The sequence below is a fragment of the Serinus canaria genome, chromosome 13, assembly GCF_022539315.1.
Source record: "Serinus canaria isolate serCan28SL12 chromosome 13, serCan2020, whole genome shotgun sequence".
NCBI lineage: Eukaryota > Metazoa > Chordata > Aves > Passeriformes > Fringillidae > Serinus > Serinus canaria.
Genome location: NC_066327.1, coordinates 14480187 through 14499184, shown reverse-complemented (window position 1 = coordinate 14499184; position 18998 = coordinate 14480187). Strand labels below are relative to the sequence as shown.

General features: G+C 47.6%; 1 protein-coding gene across 2 annotated transcripts; it reads left to right on the top strand.

Annotated features, from left to right (window-relative positions):
• Nucleotides 1–2047: 2047 nt before the first annotated feature.
• On the top strand, nucleotides 2048–6343 carry LOC103817343 (serine protease inhibitor Kazal-type 6-like). 2 transcript variants are annotated; one of them, XM_009091504.3, is made up of 4 exons: nucleotides 2048–2247; nucleotides 4339–4370; nucleotides 5308–5420; nucleotides 6190–6343. In XM_009091504.3, exons 1-4 carry the CDS (start codon nucleotides 2190–2192, stop codon nucleotides 6233–6235), a joined length of 249 nt encoding a protein of 82 aa, XP_009089752.1. In that variant the 5' UTR covers nucleotides 2048–2189; the 3' UTR covers nucleotides 6236–6343. The 2 variants fall into 2 exon arrangements, with proteins under 2 accessions (XP_009089752.1, XP_018771081.1); XM_018915536.2 differs by lacking the exons at nucleotides 2048–2247; nucleotides 4339–4370 and adding an exon at nucleotides 4377–4572.
• The last annotated feature ends 12655 nt before the right edge of the window (nucleotides 6344–18998 follow it).

The following is an 18998-nucleotide window of genomic DNA, read 5'->3' as shown; positions in this document are numbered from 1 at the left end:
GACCAAGAATTTTGTAGGTGCTCCTCACCAGAATGTAAGAGGCTTGTCCTTCCCGAGAGCCAGCACAGAGAGCAGCAGGAAGAAGAATGGAAATTCTTATTTTTATGGTTCTTTTGGTGTTACTACAGGTAAGGCAAATCACATCATACCTTTGTGCCTGCTTCTAAGGAAAGAGAGAGAAATTGGAGAGTCAGAGTCCTCACTAGTTACCTGCTTGTGTGTCTGAGAAAATAGTTAAGAAACAGTAAATGTAGCCAGTTTGGATGTGTTTGATGAATTGTTTTATAATTCCTTGTTGGACAAGAGGTTCACATAGTGGCCACAGGCACTGGAGTTCTGGCCATAGCAGGAAATGATCTTTAATGTCAGGGTCTTATGGTGAGCCTCCTCTTCAGAGGTAGTTTGTGCCTGAGGAAGCAGAAGGCTTTGGAAAAGCCCAAAGAAGAGCTGCTCACATGCAGCAAAATGAGGGCAAGTGGTGAATATGTGTCTGTCTCATTAGCCTCTAGCAAGGAGGCTTTAGAAGATGAAAGGTTTGTAGCATTTAAATCTAGAAATTGGCCAGCACAGGTTAGGACTCAGCTTGACACAAGGAAGACTTTGCCCAGCCACCCCTTAGGCTGCACAGCAAGGTCCAGGTGCCCTTCTTCTCTCCCTGAGAGGGACAGAATTCCAAAAGGGACACCAAGTCCCTGCTCAGGTGTCACAAAGCAGTGGGAACGGGCAATAACAATATCAATAAGCACCTGGCTGGTAATTTAGCCTTTTCCCCTGCTCAGCCTGGAAGGGGCTGGTCCCTGCCATGTGTTTGCTGAGGCTGGAGCCAGCCCAGCTGAGCTGCAGCAACCAAAACATAATTTGGGCAGATAAGGGACTGAGGCATCGAGGCTGTGGTCACGAGCAGTGACGTCTGAGAGCAGAAAAGGCAAACAAGGAGTGCTGCGAGTGGCAGAACTGAGCGTGGCTGGGAATGGTGCTGCAGCTGACGGGTTTGATAACTAAATTACATGAGAGGCTGCGTCGTGAGATCACCCTTAATAGACAGCCAGGATTCGCCTGTCAGTCACGGTTTCCCTGCCACTGTGTGGATTTTAAGATGTCTGGCAAGCTGCAAACTGAGATGCTTCCCCAGATGTAGAGCAATAGCATTGCTCTCTTGCAGAAACTGGCTGGGGATGCTGGTGGCATCTTTCCTCTTCCTCCTCTTGCTAGAAAAAAATGTATAAAAATGTGATCTTTATTTTTAATTTTTTTTTTTCACTCCTGTGTAAAATTTGGCTGCAGCTAGTTGTGTATTCAAAATTCACTGGGGGAACTGAAACCCAGATTCATCTACACACATTTCTCTCCTAAGCCTAGCCTTCTTAGGAAAACATACTAAAATTTAGGCTTATTCTTATCTGGAGAGGTGTTTGGTGAATTTGAACACAAATCCTTGCACAGCCTCAGCTGGAAATAGAGCTTGGATCTGCCAATTCCCCATCAAATTCCCACCACTGCCACTTGCGGTGGGAGCAGAGCCCTAACATATGTTTGTGAATGTGAAAAACTGGAAAAACATTGACAGCTAGAGTTTAAATAGTTCAGGGAGGAGAGTCAGCCGTCCTATCTGGGACTGTGCACACAGCGAGGAGAGCATGTCACAGCCCAGCTCCTCTCCACCCCAACTCCACAAATTTAGAACCATCCTCAAAAATAGCCAGGGAACAACGTATAATTGGTTTCACAGACAACACATTCTCATGCTGGGATTTATTTCGTAACGTCTAGTGAGTGTCATCATGCTGCACTCAGAGCCTGGGTGCTGGCATTCAGAGAGGGCCCAGAGAATGAAAATTACCAGCTTCCCTGATGAATCACCCCTTTGAAAATTCACCCTTGTGAGAATCCTGTGACTATTTAGAAAAAAAAAAAATTATGTTACAAGCACGTCTATCACTCATGTAATTATCCCTTTCTAGGTTTGATGTGGACAGGGCAGCATTCCTTAAAGCACCATAAACCGGCCAGGACCAATAATGGCTTTAGAAACCAAGAGAAGTTCTCACAATTAAGGTGGGGAATGAGGACAGCTACAGACAGGCACATAAATACACAGAGAGGCAGCTGTGTGTGCACTCTGTGGGCTCAGGGACTGAGACAACACCTCCTGCTCCGACCTTGGCTTGGACTAAAGAGCTTCCTGCAGCATGAGGGCTACAGGTGCCTTAGTGCTTGTCAGCCTGCTGCTGCTCTCTTTCTTCTCGGGTAAGTGATCTTTTCCCTAGCCTAGAAAAGAAAAACAAACACCAAAACCTCTCCTGACAACAAATTTTGGAGAGTCTCGATCGCTGGCTGACAGGCTTGAAGATAAAGCTGAGCAAGTAGAAAATATCTGCAGGATTTGCTCACTCATATGACATATTTCCACTCATGTGCCTCTGCAGTGGATAATGTAGTGGATGTGTCACTGGGAGGCAGAGAGAGCAAATTCTGAGCATTTCTTCAGCAAATATATCAAAACAGAGTGTAATTATGAATTTTTGGTACAATTGTTCACTGGAGAGTTTTGCTGAACCAGATAGAGAAGAAACTCGCTTACCTCCAGGTCATCTGCTCTTGTTTTGATCCTAAGCATCTTGGTATTTGGTGTTTTCCTTGGAGATGTGGAGACGTAATTAGATGAAAGTTTCAGCATTCGTTGATGTTGCAGAGAAAAGCTTGAAAATTAAATTCAAATGTCCTCAAGGAGTCAGAACAAAGAGGGCAAATTAAAAGGATCCAGCAGCTATTTATCTGGAGATTTACCCATCTCTGTGATGATGTGGGGAAGCTGAGTGATGATTTTTGAACCTGTAGATCATGTCAGTGTTATCACTTGCATGAGTCCAGCTGACCCAGCTCTGCAAGGTGTGTGGCAACAGTTATTGAAGAATATGTGGAACACAAATTATTTATACTTGTTTTTCTGTGAATAATTTGAATAAAGAAGTCACTTGAGAAAATGGCAAGCTGTGCATGGAGAAGAGGTGAATTGCTTTGTACACATTATTCGTTATGAAATATTCATCTGTCTCTAATTGAGTCTTAATTGGGACTGGGTTCCGTCAGAAGGCTGATTCTTCCTTCCAAGGCTGGGCAGAATAGCAGCAAACCCTGTGATCTCCTGCAAAATAAACAGATGTCAAGAGGCATCATCACAAATTCTTCTGCATCTGCATGTAATATTTATAAAAACTATTTAATGGGCTGTTTTGTAAATAATATGCAGATAGCCATACCAGTGCCTTCAACATTTCAGCAGCCTAGACAAACCTGAGGAGAGGGTAAATGTGCCAGCACCAGGGAAAAACACCAAAGGACAACAGAAATAGCAAGAGAAGTAGGAAGGCTTGATGGATGAGAGATAAGCTGACTGAGGGCTGGGTGGGATTTCCACTGGGGAGGGATGAGTGTAGGACAAGGTCCTTCCACCTCCTGCCCAGAGCCACCTGAGCAGCCCCACAGCTGGCAGTGACCCTGCTGGCCAGCAGGCACAGCCTCACCAAATGCTGGATATTTATCCCATTCTGCTGTGACCCAGATTCTGCAGATCTGCATTCAACCCCCCCTGGAGTGCCAGGCTCCCCCTTAGAGACATGACAGGGTCGCCCCATTTCACAGCTCTGACTCAACCTACACTCCTGCCTGCTGGCTTTGCTGGGAAGAAACGTGAAGAGCATGGACTGATGAGCTCCAAGCCCAGAACCTGTGCTTACAGAGGGGGTTTTGGTGCTGGTTCTGACCAGTGCTGCCTGTTCTGCTCTCTGTCACCCCATGACATCTCTTTGTATCTCACCTGGGCTGAGCCTGTCCTGGGAGGGTGTCTGTGCTGTGCTGAGCATGGCTTGAATCCAAACACAGGATCTCCTGCTCCACAGTCCCCTCCTGCCAGCAGCACCAGCCACTTGCATTGTTCAGAGGTGCAGGAGCCTAAAAACCTTAAAAGCCACCATGGGTTTTAATCTCTGGGAGCACGGTTCCACATCTGATATGGCAGCTTGCTTCCCCAGGAGTGGCTGCCTTCCAGGAGACTGGGTTATGTGTCTGAGGTGTAGCTAGCAGCTGAATGAATGATTACATGGTATTTTAGTGGCATTTTTCAAAATAGGAAAATACTGAAAAGCAATTCAGATAATGTATTTCCTGCCCCCTCTTCCCCCGTGAGGGATGACGGAGTAGGAAAAACCTGGAGTGTGTTTCACTGTGGTTTGCATAAAAGGCTTGTGAATTTAGCTCAGACATTATCAGAAAGTAATGCTGACGTGTAAAACTTGTCTGGTTTTTATTTGCTTTTTCGTTTTTTTTTTTCCCTTTTAGTTCCAGATGTAGCAGGTCAAGAGATTGAAGAGGTTAGTGCTGCTGTTTCTGCTTGCTGAATCTGCATTTAATAGAACCATGGAATCATTACTGGTGGAAAAGACCTCCAAGATCATCGAATCCAACCTTTGGCTGACCACCACTTTGTCAACTAAACCATAGCACTGAGTGCCACATCCAGTCATGGCGTTTCACTTTGGAGGAATGTTTTTAGAACCAAAATCTTGGTGCTGGGTAAACAGTTTTTAATGTCTGCTGGGAGCAGGTGGGTCCTTCCAGGTATTCCCAGTGCTGGGGAGTTCACTGCTACCTGTCACACTGGGGAATGTTGTGTGGCCACGTTAGCAGGTAGAGCAGGGAAATAAATGGTTGATTTAGCAAATGCTTATGTGCTGCACCACTTTTGACTTGGCTTCGCTATCCAACGTTCTCAGGAAGCAAACGGATTATGGAGTGTCCTCTTCTCCCAAATTTAGTTAATCCCTGGTATTTGTAGAAAGACAAAATACCTGTACACTTCCTGAGCATAACTTTTAATTCCCTAGGGAACTTCCCTATGGTTTCTCCCTCCTTCCTCTGGGAAAGCAGGAGCTTAGCAAGCACCAGACTGAGTGCAGGGTTTCGCAAGACACCTGAAGTCATGCAGCAGGGAGGTAGCTCAGCTCCAAGTGCCTGACAGAGCATCACTGCTGACTCTTCTCGTGCATGCCTAGGCTAATTCACTCCTATTGTTGGGAGATCAAGACTTCTCCCAGGTGACTACAGTTTCCTTCCTCAAACATGAGGCCAAAGTTCCCCCGAAGCTCTGCTTCTGTTCATTTCTGAGAGGGCTTCTTCTGTCAGAAAACAGGCAGCGTCAGCACTTGTCAGAAAAATCCTTACATTAATGACCTTGGGTCCAATTTGGAAAGTGAAACAAAGAGCGTGGGGGTCCTGAAAGGGTTCTTTTTTTAATTATTCCTTGTGCAGATTTGTAGAGAGTTCATAAACAGAAGTGTGTACTGCACGAGGGAGTCCAACCCTCACTGCGGCACGGATGGCGTCACCTATGGGAACAAGTGTGCCTTCTGCAAGGCAGTGCTGTAAGTGACACTGGGGGCTCTGAAATGGCAGGCTTTGCCTTCATTTCCATGGATCTAGGGGTGTTCTTCATGGAGGGGAAGCCCTGTATCCAGGCTGCTCCTCCTGTACAGACTGGCCTCTGAACTGTGCCAGGTGGAATGTTTCCTCCTTGGAGCAGAGCTGTGTGCTATGAGTTAATTTTAATTCATTTCTGGGCGTTGCAGGCTGCTGGTTGCCATGATGAGAGGCAGCACAGGGCCTGGGAAGCAAATGCATCCTGCCTGTACCTTCCACAAGCACTAAATTGATGCACAATTCCCACTATGTGCCACAGGCTGCAGCTCTCACTGCCCACACTCCTGGGTACTGAGAAGTGCTGGAGGAATGTGGGAGCTGAGCCATGCCAAGTTATTCCTGAAAAGTCTGAATGAACTTTGTGGAACAAGACACAAGATCTCAGTGGAAGAACAGGATGTCTCTCCTATTCCTGAGCTCTGTCACCTTTTAAAGGAGATGTACTAGGAGCCATCCCTGATGGATGGGATGTGCTTGTAAAATGTTTTTGCCTTAGCAGTCCTTACATTTGCAGTAAGGATAAAGCACCCAGGCTGCCTCATCCTAGGGCAAATCAGAGAAGGGCAAGGAGAGGAGAAAATGGCTGGGTGCTCCTTGTGAGGTACCAGAGAGTTACACTGGCACCAGCCAGGCCTGTTGGGATGGGTGAGCTCTGTCCCACACTGCTGTGTCTCTTTTGCTGCTTGGTCTAAGTCTCTCTCCCTCCTTTTACAGGAGAAGTGGAGGAAAAATAAGATTGAAGCACCTGGGGAAATGCTGAGTCCTCCCTGGACCGAGCAGCAGGAGCTGAGCCGCCCTCGGCCGCAGACACGAGAGCAGCCCGTCCTCCCTCTGCTGTCTCTGCTCAATAAAATAACACTCAGCACCATTCCTTGGCTGAATTCTTTCTTCCATAAGACCCAGAAAAACGCTTTGATCCGGCCATGCTGGAGCCTGATGCGTGGCTTTGCTCTCCTGTGCTGTTGCATCACCTCCTCCTGGGAAGGAAGGAGATTCCCACGGCTCCATGGGCTGCGTCCTCCTGCCCCTACCAGCCACAGCTCCTCTGTCCTCTCCTGCCTGGCAAATTGGCACCTGCTGGGCAGCCAAAAACTGCTCCTGCTCGTGGGCTCCTGCCTGACTCTGCCCATCCCAGGGGGTGGGTGACAGCAGGAGCCTCGGTTCCCTTCCCAGCCTCCATAGCCCTGTTCCTTCTCTCTCAGGGGTTATTGTGGGAGGGTGATGGGAGAGCTGATGAGCAGCGTGACTGCATATGTCTCATCTCCTTTGGAAAGCAGAGACAAGCTAGCTGAGGGTAGGGAATATTGCTCCATTTAAGCCTGCACCCAGAAGATGGCAGGTGGAGGCTGGTTTTAGGCAGAAGCTGCAAGGCTCTTCTTCCCAAATCAGTATTTTCCCTTCTTTCTTCTTAGAGAACGCTTTGTCTTGAAAACTGTGAACTCAACCAGCATTACTTTCCTGCTGCCAAGTGGCTTCTCATGCTAATAAAATTATATTTAGAAGAGAGCCAGATTGTATAAATTGTCAATAATTTAAAAAAAAAAAATTCCCTGGAGCAGAAGAGCTGTGGGCTTACTCTCCCCTTCTCTAGGATAAATTCTCTCTGAATTATACACAGACCTCAATTTTCTAGGCACACATGTTTGCATTTATTTACAGTTTTTAATACACATAGACTTCATTCCTTTCTTCACTTTTCACACTGCTGCCCTCTCTCTTCTTCACTCTGGCTGACAAATCCCTCTTTGTGCAAACACAAGAAAAGTAATTTTACTGTCTCTCCCCTTTCACTGCGCAAAACTCTCACAGGGAAATACTTGTGGCATCCTCTTGTTAAAACATTGGCAGTAGATCAATGGGACAGCAGCACCTTCATGTGAAACACTTAACTTTCAAAGGGAGCTTTGGATTTATCATGAGCCTCAGGGGTCAACATCTTTTGCAAGCACCTAAGTGCTGAGCACCTAAACCTCTGGACCTTGTTTGGCCAGAGCTTGAGCATTTGCCTCTCATGCCACAATCCCAGCTTTGAACTCAGCTGGGGCACAATGCCTAAGAAGAGAGGCCTCAGCCAGGTGCTCAGCACAGCTAATGCCACCTTCTTCTCTGGTAATCCACATAACCCAATTCTGGGAAATGCTTTGTCACCTGGTAACTTCCCAGGCAGCCAGCCAGTGGCTGAGCTGCACAGGCAAAGCTTTATGTTGGAGCTGTTTTGGAGCTTCTCTCAGACCAGCAGCCTTTGATCCTGATGTTTTCCCCAACCCAGCCTACTGGATTCTTGCAAAATCTGCCACCTCTTCTTTGAAGCAGACCAACCCTCTCCGTGGCCCAGTTGCACAGCCTGGGGCCTTGTTTGGTTTTAAATTCAGATGTGATGTTTCCAAACTCGACAGGACATCCAGAGCATGGGCAGGATTGAGGGGAGCAAGAGGCAGAAGTGGTCCTGAAGAACAGATTGGGAAAGTGCCTTTCCTTACCAATCCTCCAGCTTGGAGCAGGATGGCCCCCACCACAGCTCCTACCTTGTTATCCTGTGATGGTCCTGCTACGTTGTGAGGCACTGGACCAGCACCATGCTCAGAGGACAAGAGCAAAAAGACCCCATTTTTAGGATGGAAAATGACATTTTAATGAGAGAAGGGCAATGGGGCATCTTTAAGCCTGAGATGGCAATCAGTGACTCCGAAATTCTCACAGCATATTGCCATATCTAATCCTTTTAAATCTGGAGTCTGAGATAACAAGGACAGATCACAAGAGAACAGAAACTGCAGAAGTTCACTGTTAAATAACCATAATTTACTTTGTTTTTTTAAGGGGAAATAGCAAGTAAAACACCTCCATAGCTCACAGACCAACTACCATCTCCTCCACCTGTGCCAGGGAAGTGGAGAGTGGGAGTAATCTGCTTTGAGGAAATGAATTCCCTCACTTGGGGACACTTCCCAAAACATTGTCCCCAGGAGAGGCCAAGAGAGGCAGAGCTCCAGCAAAAGCCACTTCAGTTGTGACCCATCCTTCCAGCTGAGCAGGCACACAGCTCCAGCTAACTGGGATGGAAGGGATGCTTTGCTGGTGCCAGGTGTGCTCACTCTTGGGTTTTGAAAGCTGAATTCACCTTCCCAGCTGGGCTGATGGATCCCTGGGACTGGGCAGCAGAGCCCACAGGATGCCCAGCCTGAGCCCCCATCTGTGTCTGGCTGCCTCCCCAGAAACACACATCAAAACAGAAATCAAGCCTTCAGCCACTGCTTTTCCTTGGTTTTCTTCTTACACCTTTGAAATTGTGTTGGGTTTGGGTTGTTTAGTTGTTTTTTTTTCTGGTGTTTTTGTTTTTGGTTTTTTTTTGACAACTTTGGAAGGTGAGTGAGTCATGATACATTTGAGATCTCTCTTAGGTAACATCCAAGATGAGCATCTTCACAGCTCTTCCTCTCCTGGGAGGAAGGGGCAGAGGCTGGGGTGGGAGCCACCCCTTGGAATGAGGCCAGGCTCCCCCCACACCTCACTCAGTCCCCTCACCAGCTGAAATACAACCAGAATGAATTCTGTGCGTGGTCTCAGTGCAAGGAAACCACAGCTCAGAGCTGAGCACCCTCCTGTGACCAGGCCATGCCCATGGCAAGGGGGAGGATGTTATTTCCCTCTCACAGCCTGGTCTGCTGGGGGTGCAGCTGATCCTTTGTTGTGTCCAGGCTCTCGGCCCATTTAACTTGTGAGCTCAACCGTGCTTCCTCCTCCTCCCCAGCACAGGCACGTGGCACTGACACAACTCAGTTGGATCCTTTGTCCTACTTTTTCCCTTGACATTCACAGTGTTTGACAAGGCTTTTGAAGCTGCCATGGGATGATCCAAGGGTGGTGGTGCTGCCTGCAGGGTTCCCACAACCTGGCTGGGGAGGAAGCTCTGGACGTGGTTATCATTCCGGTTCACCCTCTTTTCCCAAAGAGGAGCAGGCTGGATCAGCTTGGAGAGGACTTTGGTCCAACCTCCTGCTCAGGGCAGGGTTAGTGCTGAGATCTTATCAGGCTGCTCAGGGCTTTACCCAGCTGAGAGCCCTCAAAGGTGGATGTGCAACCTCCTTGGGCTGTCGGTGCCAGGATTTGGCTGTCACTGTGGTAAAGAACTTTGTCCTTGTGTACCCAATTTCAGCACCTTTTCTTTCACCTGTCTCATCTCAAACCATGTACCACCATGAAGAGTCTGAATCCCCCTGCTCAGGAACCTGCTTTGTTACTGGTCATTGCTGTTAGATCCCTCTGAAATCTTCTTCTCACCAGGCTGAGTGACCCCACCTCCCTCTGCCTCCTCTCACTGAGCAAATGCTCCAGCCCTCAACTCTCTTGGTGGTTTTTCACTTCAGCTTTTTTTTCTTATTTTGGGACAGGGCCCAGAACTGAACAGTGGAGGGGATCCTGAGCCAAGGGGACAGAGAGGAGGATTGTTCAGGGAGCAGGTGGGAGAGCTGCAGCAGAGTTTCAGGGCGCTGAAAAGATGTGGAAGGTGACATTTGCAGGGAGCAGCAGGAGGATGTCAAAGTCCCTCATGGATTAGAGAACAGCTGAGCCTGCCCTGGGGTGAAAGGGCTGCCAGATGTTGGGAATCAGTTCCCTCCATCCCTATCACAGCTGAAGGGCTTAAATAAGAGCTCAGGGGAGGGATTTGTCTTTTTGCATGGACTGCAGAGCAAAGAGAAGGTGAGGAGTTTGCTTGGTGGTGTGAGTGTTGGTGTTTGTTTTTTGGGAGCTGGTGGGGGTTTGTGGGTTTGTTGCCTGCTCTTGTGGGTGGGTTGTTTGTGGGTTTTTTCCCCTGAAATAAACAGTTTAGCTTAAGAGCTTCTTACAGGAGCAGCTGCAGCTGCAGTGTGTGGTGTAGGTGTCCTATAAGGCAGCTCTAAAAATGCTGGAGAAGGCTTTGAAAATGTGGAAGACAAAGATTACCCCAATGCAGAAAGGAGGAATGGGGGAGGAATAAGGTTTTACCCCTATAGAAATGCAGGTGTCACAGGAAGAGCTGCTTGTCTCAAACCCCCACATGAAGTGGGGCTTCAAGCACACCTTTGGCTTTGTCACTCATGGGGCAATGAGGGACAAAGGCTTCAAGAAGAAGGTAATTTCCTCAGGATTCTGGAGACAGCAGGGCTTTGGCACAGCTTCAATCAGGAGTTGAAGGATAAGGTCAAAACTGAGCTTCTGCAGGGGCAGAGGGATGCCCTTCACCCTTTGGAGCTAAAATTGCTCAATTAATTGTGAATGAACAGAAATGTTGCTGCCACGGCAGGGGCTGGCACTGATGCTTCTGGCCCTCCCAAGGAGTGTTGTGTCTTTGGCAGGGTGATTTTGGGGACTCACCTGTGATAAAGCCATCACTGCCTGGAGATGATGTAAACTCATCCTCGGCTTCTAGACGTGCCCTAAATCCTTATGCACAGTAACACCAGACCAGCGGGGGCTCTGGTTTTGTCTGGTTGTGGTGCTGACCCATTAGAGAGGAGCCAGGGCAGGCACAGGAGGTCACCTGGCCCTCCTCCTGTCGCCCAGGATGCGCCGTTCCCGGGGATTGGGCTCCCTCTGGTGACCGCCGGGAGCTGGGAACGAGTTCTGCTCCTGCTGGGGAATCCTTTCGGAGAGGAGCCCCAAAGCCCGAGAAGGTCAGCCCTGCAAGAACGAGAAAAATGAGCAAAATGCAATTTTAGGGGTTCTAGGGCTCTGCTGGGGCAGGATCCATCACCTCCCATCACGAAGCTCAGGCACAGGGCACAGTCCCCTTCATAGAAGGGGCAAAAGGGAATAAATTCCCTGGCCTGGGAGTGCTCATCCCCTCTCTTCCCACAGGACATGGCTCACCTCTCCTGCACACCCTGGAGGATGAAGTTTGGGGACAGAAAAACGCAGCTGGGGTGAGTTGGCTTCCTATCTCTGTGATTTGGGGAATGTTTTTTGGTTACTCTGCCAGGGGCAAGTATTGAGATTTAGCATCAGTGCCGGGACTCTGGGCATGGCACATTGCCTGCACCTTTCACTGAGCTCATCTGAGGCTTGGACTCAGCCTCTGGGAGGGATTTCCCCCCGGAGGAAAGAGACCCAGCCAGTGCCTGCTCCTGCACCCACCGGCTGTGGGACAGCACAGCAGCAGCATCCCTGCATCCCCCGCACCCCAAGGGGGTCTCAGAGGAGCTTCTGCTGCTGAGGCTGTGCTGCTGCTCCCTGCCGAGCCTCGGAGGCATTCCCAGGTCCTGCCAATCCCTTGGAAGGGTCCAGGCCCGGCGTGGGCAGGGTGCAGTACTGCCGGTGGACACTGGATGCTGCCACAGACCGGGCGCTTGCATCGCGTCCCTTCAGCGTAGTTCTGGCACCAGGCTGTGATCCCTGAAATGTGTTTGTGGCTTTTTTTTTTTTTTCTCGTAAAGCCCCAGCTCCTGGGCTGTGGTGATTAGGTTAGACCTCCTGAAATAAATCTATATTTGTATATGTGTTTATATAGTTTAAGCTGAAATAGATCTATGTTTGTATATGTGTTTATATAGTTTAAGCTGAAATAGATCTATATTTGTATAAGTGTTTATATAGTTTAAACCCTTCTAATTTGAGGTCAAATCCCAATTCAAGAAGTAGGCTGAGAGAACTCGGTGACAGAAAAGCAAACTAGTGTGAAAAACCAGCATGATGTTGTAGGGGAGGGAGCAAACAATTCCAAACCCCAGCCTGATCAGCCCTGGGATGTGTCCTGCAAGTGTTGTTGCCCTGGTAGCTCCAGGAGTCTGGCAGATGTCAGGTATCAGGACAGCTCTGTGATCCTCCTTGCCAAGCTCAGATAAAAGCCCTTTTTCCTGCTCTCACAGGGCTCTTCTCCTTCAGCTACTCCAGTCAAACACTCAGCTCTGACCAGCCAAAGCTCACCTGCCCTCAGCTCCATGCTGCTGAGACAGGAGGGAGGACAAGCTCTAATTAGAGATGAGCCTCAACCCCTGCCCTTAGCAGATGGTCCTTGGCTGATGGTTTTCTTGTGAGAATGAAGTGAAAAGCACTTGAGCTTCCTGGCTTTGCTGCTTCTGGATGCTGGCAAGGTGATGGAGATATGAGAGCCATGCTTTCCCCGTGGGGATTCATGTTTAAAAGGAGAGAATGTGCACTTTAGGGATGGGTAGGGGGTCAGTGGGAGGGAGTCTGGGGTAGGGGAGCAGCCTCATGGTAAAGCTGTGCCAGCAAGCAGAGAGCTGGGATCTTGGGGCAGTGGGAGGCTCTTTGTGCCCTCAGGGGCACTGCTGACCCCAAAGGGGTTTCTTGAATTTTCTGTGCTGTGGTTTGGCCAAGCTGAGGGCACTCAGCACTGAGCCTGGGAATCAAAACGAGCAAAAACTTTCCTCAAGACCAGCCTGAGTGGTTCTGTAGCTGCAGCTTCTCCCCAGCACTAGAAGGTCCCTGACAGCAGGTGCTGGGCTGGAAGCAGAGCTGGGTGTCCAGGGCACTCTGCTGTGGGACATGGGGTGGGTGTGGAGCTCTCAGCCCAGCCAGGGGCAGGGGGGAGGCAGGAAGGCAGCACCTGCAGATTCCCCTCCAGCCCTGCCCTGTTGCTTTTGGGGCACATCTGTGCTGTCTGGAGGAATTCCTGCTGTACCCATCTTCACTGTGACTCGGGGGAGCAGCACTGATGCAGGGCCTGGGGAATGTTTGGGTGAGCACCCCCTGCCAGGTCCCTGCAGGGCTGCAGGGTGTTGGACAGTGAGAGCAGGAGCTCCCTGCCAGGTGGGATCAGGTCACTCCCTGCTGTCTCCTGCCCCTGTAAAGCTGCCACCTCCTAATTGCTTCTGGCAGAGGCTTTAGCTGAACAGCTCCTGTCTGGTTTCCTTCCAGACTTTACAACAGGGCTTGTCCCATGCCTGTCCTGAGGCTTCTGCTCACCCTTCTGGAAAGGCAATGCAGGAGGGGCTGTAAAATTCAGCTGATTCTTGTGAGAGATGGACCAGAGCTGGAAACTCTGCCCTGAGTCTCCACCTGCCCTCCTTACTGCCTGAATACTCTGACCACTCAGTAATTGCTGATCCTGCTCTCTGGCTGGATTCAGATGTCTTGGGAGAAAATGCTGTGCCTTCCTTTCCTTCCCCAGTTTCTGGAATTGTGCCCTGTATTTGACTGAGTCAGTGGATCTGTAATTACCTGTGGTGCCTACATTTCCATTAAGGGATTTTATATGTTAATCTCACAAGATTTAGCGCTCATTTTGGGGTTTTCATCTTGCTGGCTGCCCATAACCTCTCAGTGTGAAGTTCTGGGTTCACTGCAGGGCTGGCAGAGATGCAGGCAGGCATTTCTCCCCAGTTCATCCTTTTCCTTGATCCCAGTGCCCAGCTGAGGCTCCTGGGCCAGCAGGGAGCTGTGGGGCTCTCAACACACCTTTCCCAGCATCAGAGGGCAATGAATATCTCTGCATCAGTGATCTGAGTTTAGATAGACACCTATTTTTGTAGCATCTCTCAGTTTAAAACCAGGCAAACTGTCACAAACTTGGTCAGGGATTGCTGGGCTGGGTGAAGGACAAGCTATGATAAACTCATTTATCAGTGTCAACAGTGTCATCTCAGCTCCATAAAAGTGAATGTTCTGTGATTTACTACTTGCTGAACTATATCTACTTAAATATTTTGAAAGAGGAAATGCACATACAAACCACAATATTTTGATTCTGTTTAAAGAAGTCAGAAATTTCAATTATTTACCTGCTGTCTTCCAGCAGCAGTTACTCACTAAATCAAACCAAAATAGTTTAACAGCTTCTGAATGTGTTTATCACAGCTAATTTTACTATTTATGGGAGTGGAGATATTGCCTAGGTGTAATTACAAACCCTCTTTAATTGAAGCTCAGAATTTCTTTCAAGGGTTAGACACAAATAATTTTGGTTTTAATTTAGTACCACTTTTTATGAAAAAGACTTTGCAACATACCTGTTCTGTCTAGTCACATCTGTAAGGGATTAATCAGATTAAAAAAAGTCCCACATCACTTTATCATTTTCATCTCTGAAGCAGTTTAATACACTTAGCTTTTCCAAAAATGTCCTCATTTTGGTCCTGATTCAAGAAATATCCATCATTAGGACAGCAGAGGGACCCAAAATGCATCAGTTGCAGTTTAAGTGTCTGCTTGAAATTCTGCTCATGCTCCTCCACTAAACTGATGCAGCTTTCACTGCTCACAAATGTCACACACACCCCTGTATGTCACAAAATGTGAACTGAGTATAGAGAACTGCATAAACAATTGTAAGCTTTGCAAAATACAATTCTAGAGCCACCTCATCTTGCCCTAGGAACCAGAGGGTCTTAGAAAGTTCTGCTAGAATTTGTTAAATTTACAACATTCTTACTGTGCCACCATTTGTTTTCTGAGTATGACCCAAACTGGAGGGAAACACCTGAGGGATAAATTTGGGTGTTCACCAGTGGAGCTCTTGGCTTGAAGCTCATCAATCATGTACAAAGCTGCTCCAGCCCCTGAGCCATTCCCATGCCACAGCACAGTGCCTGCCATGGAGCAGGAGCCCACTGGGCCAGTGAAACAGAGATTCCAAGATTCAACACACCCACACCAAGAAACTTCTAAGCGGTGAGGGGAAAAAAAATTTAAAAAAACCAAAGCTGGGAAGGAGGATTTTACCCACATTTTTACTGTAAGAACATGCTCAGAAGCAGAACTGTTGAATGAGCTCGGCACTGACACCCATTTTTTATCCATCTGTGACCATTTTCCTCCAATGTGAAACAATTTAAAGGGGTTTATTGACCAGGCTGTGAACCATCATTCATGCCCAGCTGTCTGGCCCTGCACTCTGTGCTCGGGGAGGAGCGTGACAGATCCAACTCAAAATCCAGGGGCTGATCTTGCAGCAAGTAGAACAGGCTGGAGATGAAAGCCCAATCAGATCTGAAGGTTGAGAGAATTGACTCAGGAATTTAAAGTAAACTCTGACTTCTTTGATGCCCTGGGCCTGAGTTTGACTTGCTTTCCTCTCAAGAGCAGCGCAAATTGTGAAGAACAAGGCTGCCACTGTTCAATACCCAATGCTTTAACACCACAGATATTTAGCGCTAAAAATCTGATGCAATTTTAGTGTTTCCAAACACCAAGGTCAAAATCTTCTGGGGTGTTGCAGGGGGAGGAGGGGACATCACTCAGCAGCAGTGACTGTGCAGGCTCTGCTCCAGGTCGCCCAGTCCCCTTCCATGCAGGAGCTGCAGCCAAACCTGGCCCCTGCTGTGAGAAATGATAAAAGCTGATTTTTTCTGATGTATAAACACCTTGACAAATGGTGGGGTGTGAGCAGAGTGAGTGTGCAAATCCAGCTAGGCACTTTAAAGGAACAAAAAACCAGTGCAACAAAAACTTTCAGGGGTGTTAATGATGCCCTTTTTACTGTGCCCAGCAGCCCAGCCATAGTGCTCTGAGCATTATGCAACTTGAGAACAATCTCCCTTTGACTTGTACCCATTCTTAACAGAAAATGAATTGGTGGGAAAACCATTTGCCAGGAGAGACACAGAAATTAATGGTGTGGCATTGTGTGTGACCGTGTGTGGCAAGGACACAGGCCAAGCTGGGCACGGACTCCTGGGAGCTAAATGAGCATCCAAGTGCTCAAAGCAGCATCAAAGGATCTCCAGAGATGAGCAAACCTCCTACATAAGCATAAATAATGGAGCTCAGGGCTGTCTGAGGAAGCTCATCAGTATATAAATAGTTCATTTTGAAGTTCTCTGTTATAAAACACCATCAGGAAAGGACTGATGCATGAATGAGATTGGGGCCTTGTGTGATTATCAGTGATCCAAGGGATAATGGGGGATGATAGAGATGGGCTGGGAATATATGTCTAAGGTGGTGTGGTGCAGCAGATAAAGCCAGGAGAGTCAGACTTGGCATTGTGAGCCCTCAGAGCTTTTTTTCAGCATTTTTAGGAAAACCTAACCAGGTCTGTTCACCTGCCATCACGAGGCAGTTCTTGTTGAATCTTTGGGGCTGCTTTATCTAAAGCATGTCCTTGCTGGGGCAGAGCCCACTCAAAGCACAGATATCAGCACCAGTCCCTGCTAACAAGATATTGCCAATATTGCTCACACAGGAAAGTTGTAATGCCTGCCAGATGTCCCTTGTCTTCTCCAGGATAGAGCAGTGTTTTTATCATCTACTGCTGTTATTCTCTTCCTCAGCATTTTCTTTTCACTGAAATTTGTCTCTGTGAATCCCCCTCAGCCAAAGCACTTCATCAGGCACCCTTTGCTGTGTGCAGCTGTTGCTAATATCCACCAGTACCTGCCACAACTCCTGTGGTGACAACAGTGAAATGTCCAAGGATTCTGCCTCTTCATCCAGCATTTCTTGTTTTAAGCAGCTTTAATGAATCAGGGAAACTGTGTGCTTTTCTTTACCCTCTGAAATACAGTTTTTACCTGGCCTTTGTCTAATTGGGAGCAAGTATTCAGCACTTCTCACATCAGCCTTAAATACATCTGAACAGACAGAGTGGAAAATTGTCTTAAACCCTTTGGCATCCACTTGCTGTCAGTTGAATTTCAAGTCAGGAATAAAAATTGGCAAGTAGCTGTAGATTTCACAGTCATGCAGCAGGATTTGAGGGGCTGAATTTGCAGTTCAGTTCCTGGCTTCAGTTGTCATTCCATGCACCTCCAGTGATGAGCATTCATGCCACGGTGAGGCATTGGAGTTGTCAGATATCCAGGGCTTACTGAAATAACTTCATTTAGAAATGGACTGTCTCTTCTGGTCTGAATAATCAGACAGAACAACATACAAAATGTTTGACATGTACTGGGAGCCTGAGACAGTCTCTGACACATGAAAATATTTGAAATAGTTCAGACTCCATTTAATGCTTCTCCAGAGTTTTGCAGAATGGTAAATTATGAGCTCTGTAATTAAGTTGTACGCTCCCTCTCCTTAATTATACTTTAATACTGTTTCTTTTAATAGAGAGAGTGAAAGCCATTAATCAAATACTTCTCAGGCACCTCAGTATCATCTAAAAGGAAAGTAAATGTTAGCAGGGAATAAACCTTTAACCTTTGCTGTCCATCGCTATTCTCCAGGCTTAACCACATTTTGGAAATACAAGTAGGTCAAAACTGTCTTCCCTACTGGAGAAACAAAAAATCAGCACAGGTGTTTTCCTCTGCCCTTCTGAGCAATAAATACATTGTTGTGGGGCTAAGCTGAACACTACCCATTTATCCCTGCAGTCACTGTGGTAGTTTGGCACAGGGACATTGCAGGTATAGCCCAGAGCAGCCCTGTAGAGCAGGCAGGAGCTGCTCTGTGTGACCCACTCCCATCTTCCTGACCTCCTCCAATTCTTTTATTGCAGGCTATTAGCCCTTCCTATTCCCTTCAGTGCTATTCCCTTTGGCTTCTGCCTGTGGACTTTTCTGTAAAGGTGCTGAACTCTTTTCTGAACCTGCTGATGCCTCCTGCCTCCACAACCAACCATGGCAATAAAATCCAGGTTTATTCCTGCTGCTTTTACCATATTAACCCACTCTCCCATCAGTGCCTCCTGATTTCTGCAGTCATTTGAACATCAGGCTTCTGCTTGCCTTATCCACAGCTTCACGATTTTAAAAATCTCAGCCAAGTAAATCCCAGCAGCATTTTTAGAAGATAACTAAATCAAACTGCAAGAGTCTCCAAACAGAAAATATAGTAAGGGAAATTAGTCATAAAAGACATAACAACTTGTCAGCAAGAGCTCTCTGTTACCATCACTTTGAGATCACACTTGCATGTTGCAGCCCAGCTTATAAAATATTTGAAAGGGGAGTGCACATCACCTTCAGATCAGTGAGTGCTCTCAAATTCTAGGACAAAACCCCCACGTCACTGGAATAAAATCAAGATTGATTTTTTAAAAATTCCTTGTTCAAAGCGAAAGAAATGAGTATTGCTCATTCCCTGTAACCTTCTGTTTGTAGGCCGACTTTGAGGAAAAAATTGAGGCACATGTTTAAATACGTTCCCTTGGTTTTTTTTCTCTGCCCAGCACAAGCTTCACAGCTGATTTAATTGCAATGCCTGGCTTCTTTCCACTGTTCAAAGTCAAAGGAATCCCAGTGCACCATACACCAGTAGTCCCACATTCCATGATCTCTGCTGCTGCAGCTTTTCCAGGAAAGGATGACTGGGGTAAGCTCAGGGATTCTCCCTGTGCTGTCTGTACAGGAGTCAGGCAGATCCTTGATCAGACATCAGCTCTAGGAGTCAAAACTGCAGATCTTCACCCTCCATACTTACCTAAAGCACCACTTTTATGCATCAGGTTTCTGGTTTGCTCTGTCAAAGGCACCTGGGGTTGGCACTAAAGCACACAGAGCCCTGAACAAGGACCTGGATGTTTTCTGACAGGTCACTGAGCTGGAGCCTTGTGTGCTCGTCCCAGCAGCTCATCTGTGCCTGCTGTCCTGACAGCCTGACATGTGCTGTCAGGGCTCCTTTCCTGGCCAGCCTGGTGC

Excerpts from the sequence above, each read along its gene's own strand:
- LOC103817343 (XM_009091504.3), top strand. The coding sequence starts at position 2,190 with ATGAGGGCTACAGGTGCCTTAGTGCTTGTCAGCCTGCTGCTGCTCTCT. Across the intron at positions 2,248-4,338 it reads GCTGCTCTCTTTCTTCTCGG|TTCCAGATGTAGCAGGTCAA; the intron begins GTAAGTGATCTT and ends TTTCCCTTTTAG. Across the intron at positions 5,421-6,189 it reads GCCTTCTGCAAGGCAGTGCT|GAGAAGTGGAGGAAAAATAA; the intron begins GTAAGTGACACT and ends CTCCTTTTACAG.